The sequence below is a fragment of the Podarcis muralis genome, chromosome 10 (genome assembly GCF_964188315.1).
Source record: "Podarcis muralis chromosome 10, rPodMur119.hap1.1, whole genome shotgun sequence".
NCBI lineage: Eukaryota > Metazoa > Chordata > Lepidosauria > Squamata > Lacertidae > Podarcis > Podarcis muralis.
In genome coordinates, this window is record NC_135664.1 from 37,553,712 (window position 1) to 37,563,727 (window position 10,016).

A 10,016-nucleotide genomic window follows, 5' to 3' on the forward strand; every position below is an offset into this window, starting at 1 on the left:
TTAGACAAAACGTTAGCCACCCAGTGCATTTTTTGTTGTGCATGGCCTCCCCTGTCAGGAAATAACAAAGGACTGAATGTCCGGACCATTGGTCCGATGGCATCTTCTTGAAATTTTTCTCGTGGTAGTAATTGTCACATGGGCAGCAGACTAGCAATGCGTGTTTGTCTTCCTATTCAGAACACGCTCAGCATTTAACAGAGGTGTGCAAGGAGTTTGGCCTTGTATGTGGTGGTGTCTGTAATTGTCTACCTATAAGCAGGGAGCTAATTCAGGCAGAAATTTCAAATAATTGTCAATGGCCCAAGGGTAGTCTGAGTTAGCATACAAATTAAGACCTTCCCTGGCCCTGTTCGAGATGGAGAACAGCAGAGGCAATGGAAAAGAAGATTGCATTTTGGAACGATAGAGTATATGACTTGAACTTAGCAGGGAGACAGAATGAAGAAATGGAGTTCTGTTGGCTGATAGTATAAAGGCAAATGAGGGATTGTTTAGAAGAGGAGCTGTGTGGGAGTGAATGGAGAATGCAGGATGTGGTCATATATGCTGAAAAGAGAAATACATAAAAGTCAGCCAGGGAAGTGGGGAGACCAAACTGTGTGAGAAAAGGCAGAACAGGAGAAGCAGCAAGATTGAAGCCCTCCAGATGTTCCTGCACTCCCATCAGCCCCAGCAAGCAAAGCCAAAACACCAGGGTTGATGGGAGTTGGAGCCCAACAACTTAAATTCCCCACCCCTGCTGTAGCGGAACAGAGCATGGCACTACCAATTCTCCCTAGGAGTCTATAATGCTTGTCGCAGCACACAAATCTGATTCCTGAAAGGTGGTCCTTCCACAAAGGATTCTAATTTGGGTTCAGGGTGTACTCTTTATCCTCTATAGGCCACTCCCCATTTATGTGGAGGTTACGTTCTGAGGCACCGCACACTTAAGTGAAATTACGTATATTGGAAACACCATTGAAAAAGCCTGCAAACACCCTCTAAACCTCTGGAAATCTTTGAAAAAACAAAAACCCACCAACTCCACCACAATTGCTCCCTCCAAACCTAATTGCTCAAACTCCTACTCTCTACAGCAGGCTTCCTCAACCTCGGCCCTCCAAATGTTTTTGGTCTACAACTCCCATCATCCCTAGCTAGCAGGACCAGTGGTCAGGGATGATGGGAATTGTGGTCTCAAAACATTTGGAGGGCCGAGGTTGAGGAAGCCAGCTCTACAGGCCTCAGACATCAGTGCAAAGGCTCCTAGGATTGCACTTGTGAAGGTTGTGGGATTGCTAGACACTGTTTTTGCACCATTTTTGGCCTTTTTGGCCTCTTTTACAGCTGTTTCTCCCCATTTGTGCCACTTCTGGGTTTGTGGCCATGTGCATGCACACAAATGAGAAGTTGCCTGAACTTGCAAATGCAATATTTCCCCTTTTAGTTCACTCCTTAACCTATTGCTTGTTAAAATTCTGTTGCGTAAAGGACGTTTCACTTCTTAGGCTGAACCAGTTGCACTCCGATATTTGCTTGTGACCCTTATCATGTGCATTTGCCACAGTACCAAGGTGGCTGAGCTCACGCACTCGCTGGCGAACAGTTTTCTTTTTTAACTAACACAGCAAATTCTGAGGAGTAAGGCAATAAGTTTCCAAAGCCTACAAAATGATTAGATGGGAATTCTCTAATAATGGAATAATTCCTAGAATGCCATAAAGAGACTTCCATTAAAACTCTAATAGGACTTCCAGCTGGCTCCGTTTGATGCAAAGCCTCCGTCTCCAAAAGGAAATGAATGAAGGAGTTGGTTTTCCTTTCATGTGGTGTGAGGGGTCATTTGTTCTGCGGTTGCAGCGAGTTCCACACTATTGCGCTGGTAGCTGCTGACTGGCACCACTCATGTGCCGTAAAGCTTCTTCATCTATCTTAAATCAAAGATTATGTGTTTGGAGAAAAGCCCCAGCAATTGTGGTGGAGGCTTCATCGCGTTCAGCTGGCAGAATGCGATAACACTGGCCTGAGCAGACAGGTGCCATCCATTCTTCTGTCATCCGTGAGCCACAGAGAGAGTGTGCCAGTGCCAAATCTCACGCACCACAAAGCAATGTGGAAGAGTTGCTTGGCCAGGAGGTGGTGGTGCTGTGTGGATGCTTTCAACTTTATGTGTCATCTGTGGGAGAGGAATGACTGTTTCCTTCAGAGGTGAAAACGTCTAAGCTGGGTGAAAATGCTAAATAAATAATATTTCAGACAGGCAAGCACAGAGTCTGCAGAGAAATAGTAAGCAATTTGCATAGTTCCCCATTTCTAATGATAAAAATGACTTCCACCCCCCAGAAAGATATCAACTAAAGCTAGGTGATTAATTTATTACATTCTAGGGTTGCCATATTTCAAACAGTGAAAATTCAGACAGAATTTGTTTGTTTTTTTAGTTTTCCCCAAAGTTTTTTGGGGTTTTTTGCAAGATCACAAAAACATTTCCTGCTTTTGAACTATTTAAAGGGGAAATTGGCAAAATCAGCACTGCCAACATGGGCTATTATACGGCCGGATTTTCCCAGACATTTGGCCGATTTCTGTACACTGCTGGTGAATGCGATATTCTGGATATGTCTGGAAAATTCTGGATGCATGGGAACCCTGTTACATTCTTGGTTGAAGTGAAATATGCAGAGAGACAAATGAGGAACGTCCGTGATTTAAAAACCAAGTAGAATTCTTATCTTTAAAAGGTATCTCACATTTCTTTTAATCTGGTGCTCCAATACAGGCCTCTTAGAGTTAGGGACTTCTCACTTCTGCCCATCTCTTCACAATATGTTAACATTGAGAATGAGCTGTTTCTCGTTTTCCAGCAAGGCATCCTTCAGAGGTTCTGCATGCCATGATCCTCTGGAGAATTAGTTGACAGGGCAAATGTATTTTCTCTGTGGGAGATATTTAGAATTGGTTCTGTTCAATGTAGGATATGCCTTACAAAAAGGAAGTGAAACGAGCACAAAACGAACTTTCCCACCTCTGTAATGTGTCCTGTTTTTGTAACATCCTACTGTCACAACAGTTGTTGCTCCAGAAAAATGGAGCCAATCCCAAAATTGGTCTCACATGCAAAAGATTGCTTGAAAATTCAATCTGTTGATTTCATCAGATAAGACTGGACAAGATTCAGCCCTCCTAGATTTTCACATTTAGGCTGAGAAAGAGATTTTCACCCCAACAAAATTAGCTGTCAACTCTGGAGGTGTGTTCCTTTTTCCCTCAGCCCCTGTCCATGGTGTGCTTTCACATATTTCCAGACATTTTGTGGGAGATACTTTATTTGTTAAGTCTTGCTTTATTTTCATCTGTGTGTCATAGATGAAGTGCCCCTTGTTTTCTGTTTGTGATATTATCTCCTTTATTGTGAGTTACTCATGCATTGTGGATATGACTTGCTCTGTGAAGTATCTATGCTGGGGCAGAAAGCTGGGCCAGATGATATTTGTGTCAGCTTCAGAACTTACAATTCAATGAAAGCTGCTGGTTTATTAGCTATATTTATAGAGAAAACAGGTTGCAAATGTCAACTAGGATAGCGTCTAAATATAATATGAAATAACATCTAAAACGAGTTTTCACTTTATTTGATATTTAACCTGCTTTCATGAGCTGAGAATGAAAAAGCATGATATTTTCGATACATGTAAACAAGATTGCTTTCAGAGCTAGCAGTATGGTAATCAGGGTGTTGTGTACTGCATGGAAATAAAGGTACTTTATGAATTCATTTATTAGTTCTCCTTGTTTACAATGTTTGAGTAGAATGGCATGCTGGCTGTACTGAGAAATAGTGCACGTATGGCAGGTAATACTACTGTTAAATTTTAATTCCCTAACAGAGAGAGAGAAAACAATTTAGGCTCATGTTGCAAAACCAAAATCTGCAAATGGTAGTCTATGTTTTATATGCCCAGTGTTACCTGGTTTGGTTTGCAAAGGGTAAATTATTTTGCTTTACCTCTTTATTTCCTCTTCCACACCTCATTTTCCAATAAGAAGAAAACAGGATTAAAGAGGACTGTACCAGTTATATACATATATTGGGTGAAGTCTCCTTCCTGTTCTCCTCATGCAAACCAGCCACTTAACCCCCCCCCCCAAAAAAAAATAATAATAATACTGCTCTAAAGGATTTGGAGAACTTCAGGGTAGAAAGAGAATCCAGGTGTCCCATTGCGGAAATGAATTTTGGCTGTGCAGATGGGTGAACATCATTGGGTGGTACCCATTGATTTGTGAGAATACGTATGCCTGTCTCAATTGGAGCTTCATATTTTGTACACATTGTGGGGAGAGTGGCAAAGAATCCAATAAACATCTGGAAAGGGAAGCGCTATTTCAATATTTTAACCGCCATGAAATACACTATGTTGTTTATAGCTCTATGCCAATTATTATAACTTTGTTATTTCCTTTGGCATTCCTAATTCCTTTGACATTGCCTGGAAAGTACATGTGGGATTTGAGCTGCAGAGAAGAAATACGTGCATCTTGAACTTTAGTTACAGCTTTGCCATGAATCTCAGTGGCAATCAGTTTTCACACTGGTAGTGGTGGGATATGTCTATGATATGTTCTGGGTAGTAGCGTGTGGTGGTGTAATGATAATTAACCTTATTCATTATATCTTCCAGTGTAGACCAAGTCACATGCAATAGTGCCTTTATTTTAGGCTCTAAAACAATAAAGAGGGAACAGGACATTGGTTGGACTCAGCTCTATGGATCCAAAAATGCATTTAGGTCACAACTTGGCTAGCAATTCACTATTGCTAACCTATTATTTGGTAGCAAGCTTTTAATGAGATTTCAGCTAGGAAAACTCCCTTGCCTGGTGCAGAATTTTGCTGTTATTTCCTACCCATTTTGTGGAGTAGGATGCCAGATGGTTTTGTGGATGCCTCTTTTAAATGTTTGTCTATAATTATTTTTGATTGCCAGATTTCAGTTAAACGCCACTTGTCTTAACACTAATCAGAATAATACGATCATCAGATTTGCACTTTGAAAAAGAACAAAGTAAGCAAGCCCTTAACTATTACAATAATTTATGAAATCTTTGGGTTGATTTAAAATTAATTACCTCTCACGTCAGCCATCAGACTGGCACTGCCCGACCTGTATTACTACATGTAATACCTGTTGTTTGGTCATCAATTTGGGATGGGAGTGGAACAAAAACTCTTCCATGTCTACACTACACAGTGCCATGTCTGATGCACAAAGCCCAATATAGCTCAGGACCATTTCTTAAATACCCAGTTGATCACTGTGCTCTGCAAATGACTGCCTCCTGCAGATACCATCTTCTCAGGAGGTCTGTTCCACACGATATGGGAAGTGGGTCTTTAGAGTTGTGGCATGCCCTGCCCATAAATATTAGTCCAACACCATCTCGGATGTAATTTTGGCACCTACTGAAGTCCCTCCCCCTCCAACAAGTCTTTTGACCTGAGATCTTTCCCTTTCTGTATCTGAACTGCAAATGTTTTAAATATGTTTCATTGTTTCATCATTTGTTGTTTGCTGTCCTGAGCTCCTTTGGGAGCATGGGTATAAATTTAATAAATAAATAAAATGGAGTAAGCAGTAAATCCGCCCTTACCCTTCTTCCCTTTACATGCTTATTACGAATTGTTAAATTGCTTCCATGAAAGTAGGCCACAAAAACATGAAGGACTAATTTTGTGACTTTGGTGAAGGTTATCTAGAGAAAGAAAATACAAAATCAACTTTTAATCATGTTTGCTTTCCCCTTTCTTGCTCCAGTATCCAGCTGCCCTAATGAATCTGGGAGCGATTCTTCACCTCAACGGCAAACTTCTGGAGGCAGAATCAAACTATCTCCATGCCCTTCAGTTTAAACCAGATGATGTCATCACACAGTCAAATCTACGCAAACTGTGGAATATTATGGAAAAACAAGGCTTAAGAACATCTAAAACATGACCTTACATGAGCTGGAAGGGGGGAAACCCAGAACCTTTCTTTGCAAAGGGTGAAAGAAGTCAAATCCAGAACAACTTCCAGGGTGCTATTTTGTTGAGTGCTCTTGTTGGACTGCACTGCAAGTGTTGAAGGTTGTAATTGCTGCTAGGAGAACCTACAGGGCTGCTTCTTGGTGTGACATTTTGATAATGAGAGAAAGGTGGAAACTCTCTCAGGAGTTTCATGAAGGACTTGATAGTTACTCCCACAAGCATAAAAATGAATTAGATTTGAAACTTGAGCACTTGAAAAGGGGGCCCTTTCAAGCATATTTGCCAGGCCATCGTAGTCATTTTCACATTGCTCATTTTCATGTGGTTTCTGGTAGAAAAATCATGCTGGCCTATATAACATCCATCCAGTCAACATGGGATTTTAGTAAAGGATATAGACTGGCTTAAGTTATTTTCTGAGGCTGTAATTCATTAAAATGTATACTAAAACCCAATGTGTTTGCAATTTGTCTTAATATTGTGTATCTCCTTAGGGCTGCCTGCTTATCTGTTTCACAGATGAGTGCAACCATTTGAAAGATGAAACACAATTTGCAATCTATCTTGACAAGGGCACATTTTGTTTCAGCCTGTTGTTAAGAACATTATTTGAAGACGTTAACAAATACCTTGTTAGCTGTGTTTTGAGGGGAGTAAGCAAGGGGCAGCATTGCACTCACCCAACAGAAATGTCCCCAAGCAGGAAGAATTAAGGCAGGCTGTAGATGTGATAAACACAACCATGTTTATTTTCTTGTGTAGCTGCTTTGTTCCTGTCAAAAGTGGGAGTGGTCTAAAAAAAATTGAAATGAAAAGTGTGCATTGAAGAAGAGAGCTGAACATTCCCCAGAGAGCTTTCCTCTGCCACCTTTTTTTATTGTGCTTTAAAGATTTAGGCAAGTTATACCTGTTTAGCTCACTTCTGGGACTGGAATCAGGTTGCAAAAAACGTACCCCGAGTGATGGAGAAACAGGTTGCAAGGCAGGAAGTACAGGTGGGGATAAATCTTATACAATTCACACTTTCCAGAACAATCAGATCCAAAACACAGCTATCCTTCAAAATTGGCACTTTTCCGAATTTTGCAATGCAGTTCTCCAACCAAATAATGAGCACAAAAATGGATATAACTGAGGGGAAGTGATGTGCGCAAAAAAATTAAAAGTGTCTGAGGTAAAATTGCATACAAATAGGTGAATATTAGGAGAAAGTTGCACTGAAATTCTGGTGAATTTTCATGAGAGCAGTTTAGAAAAATCCACAATCTGATGTGGAGAAATGTGAAGATGGGAAAGATGAAAAATGTAGAAAAGCCAAAATTGTTAGATTTGCCCATGCCTTGCAGGAAGAGGGATCAGTTTCTTCTACTATCATGCAACTTTTGAAAAAGAAGAGAGTCCCACACATGCACACGCGCACACACACACCACCCTTTAGATGCAAATGGGACAGGCGCATGAGAAAGAAACATGGGGGAGCTGTCACATTTAGTTTGAGAGCAAGGGACTGTGTAGGACCAGCTGGCAGTGGCACTGCTCTTGAAATTATGCCGACAACAGTTGCATCCATCCACACAGTATAGTCCTTTAGCTTGAATATACCATGCCTTGTGGCTCACACAGGACAGTTGTCAGCATCAAGCTGATACACAGCTACCTTGTGCCGAAGCGCAGTGCAGCCGTGTTCCTGTTATTACTGTCAAAACAGAATGCTAACCTTTTACTTGCATCTCTGCCTACGGAGCAGCTACATGTTACTGGAACAATTTGAAGACGTGTGCAGTTGGTGAATATGTTTGTGAAATGTTAGCAATGAGATTTATCAGCAGTTTGTGGGAAGGGAAATATTTTGCTACAGGCAGCAAGAAACTAAAAGGATTTAATGCTTTTAGCATCTAGCGAATTCACAGGGTGTTAGACCGAAAGGGATTATGTGACTGACAATGGTTGCCAATTATTTTTGCATATGCTTAACGTTTTTACATACAGGGGGGAAAACATTTGTGCAGTTTCCAACTCAATATTGCATCTTTTCCCCCCTCTTTATCACAATAAAGTGGCACCATTCGTTTTCCTTAACATTTCAGTTCATTTGGCATAGTTATTACAATCTGTATTTTTTTAAAAAAATATTTTAAAACATATTAGACTGATCTGTGCTCTTTCAGCCATTTACCAACTTCTTTCATTGGGTAGGCAGGTTTTTAAATGACATAATAGGATCTATTTCAACATTCATTTCAACACAAGTGGGCATAAATTTAGGCCAGGTTCCAAAAAACAATTTTAGGCATGTCTGAGGGCAATTTTTTTTTTTTTTTTACTTCCATGCCGTGGCACAAGCTGCTCCTGAAACTCTTTTTTTGTTTCAGCGGCCATTTTCAATGGAAGGTGGGGCTGCAGTTTCCGAAATGTGATTTTTGTATCCTGGCCTTATATCATGGAATACCCTTGAAATGAAGATTATTAAGGGAGCTCCCATAATCCATTATGTGAAAGTTTTCTTTGACTATCATTCCATTGCTGCGTACTCCGGGATTAATACATTGTTGACACTCTTTATTTTTAAACTGAAGCAAAAAAATAAAGTCATTACCTAGTGTTTCACAACTGTTGTTAGCCTTCTAGTTTGCTTTTCACGCTGTGTTTTTAAATGTTTTGAGGTGTGTATTGGTGCTTAGAAGGAAATGAGAACACATTTATTCTGTGCTGTTTAATCACTTCAGCTATCTTAATGTATACATGTTAAGGAGTCTTGCAATATCGCTCTATCGGCATAACTACTATTTGTCACTATTTGTAATAGCATTTTGCATTAGATGCACTTTGTTTTTCTTTTAGCAAGCTTGGTAATCATAGACCATCAGTTACAAGTGTCTTACAACCCTCTCCTCAGCTCTAACTTTTTGACCTTCTGCAGAAGCAATGACCTTTGGACTTGGCTCAAGGTGAAAGCCTAAACACTGCTGTTTAGGAAGGAGGAAACTTACAAGTTTGAAATTCAACATTTCAGGTTAAGTCATACGATAACATATTACAGTCTTTAGTACTACAGCCATCATTCCACACCATATTTCTGAGCAGCTATAAAAGTAAATGCTATATTAACCTCTAAAACGGCTTCTTCTTTTTAAAATTGTAATCCTATGCATATCTACTTAGAAGTAAATTCCACTGATTTCAATGGGCTTACTCCTATGTACTTGTGTGTTGGATTGCAGCCTAACTGGCATCCCCAAATGGCTCATATTTCAGCTTTCAGATGCAAGTACAACTTCCTGATTGTAACATTTCACTGTTGCTCTAGCTTCTCCATTTCTTGTGTTTTATTCTTTTCCCCCACATTAATTGCACAAAAGCAGTTCACACTTTTATGGTGGCATTGTCTGTCTCATTTCAAACAACAACAGGTGGAAGGTTTTTTTTAAAAAAGAAGAAGATTGTTCCATGTTCCTCCATACATTTTCACTATGGGGCTGGGATTTGTAACTTTCAATTTTGGAATAAGTTTAAATTGTTGTCTCTGCTCAGGGATTTGTGGTGGATATTGCAGACAGTGCTTAAAAAAAAAGAGCACAAGTTTACTAAATTAAATTTTTATTTTTTTGAGAACTGTTATTTGTATAAATTATCAAGATTTGTAGGCTTTCCTTTTTGTAGACATGATTGTTTATGTGCCAGATAAGAAAATCCTTTTTGTTTTCAGTAATAAATGATTGATAACAAATACTTTGCACATGCTGTCATCTATTGCACTCGATATTATCGCAAAACGAATGATTCTACCCATATTCAGTTTAAAGATGCCAACATTTGGGATGTAAATCACTTGCCAGAACTTCAGAAAGTACATTTTCTTGTACATTTAAAATAGGTACGTGTCAGTCTTTGTGTGTGTGTGTGTGTGTGTGTGTGTGTGTGTGTGTGTACTACAGTTATTCTAAAAAAGATTCATCCCTATGCTCTGTATGCAAGAACTCTGTACCCAATTTAAATTGGGAAG

The 10,016-nt window shown here is 39.7% G+C and overlaps 1 protein-coding gene across 1 annotated transcript in view; it reads left to right on the forward strand.

Annotated features, from left to right (window-relative positions):
- TMTC2 (transmembrane O-mannosyltransferase targeting cadherins 2) overlaps nt 1-9,742 on the forward strand; it is a 183,470-nt gene extending 173,728 nt beyond the window's left edge. The window contains exon 12 of the mRNA XM_028747009.2: nt 5,802-9,742. Within this exon, the coding sequence (XP_028602842.2) occupies nt 5,802-5,981 (180 nt within the window). The 3' untranslated portion in view covers nt 5,982-9,742. The remainder of the gene's footprint in view (nt 1-5,801) is intronic.
- The last annotated feature ends 274 nt before the right edge of the window (nt 9,743-10,016 follow it).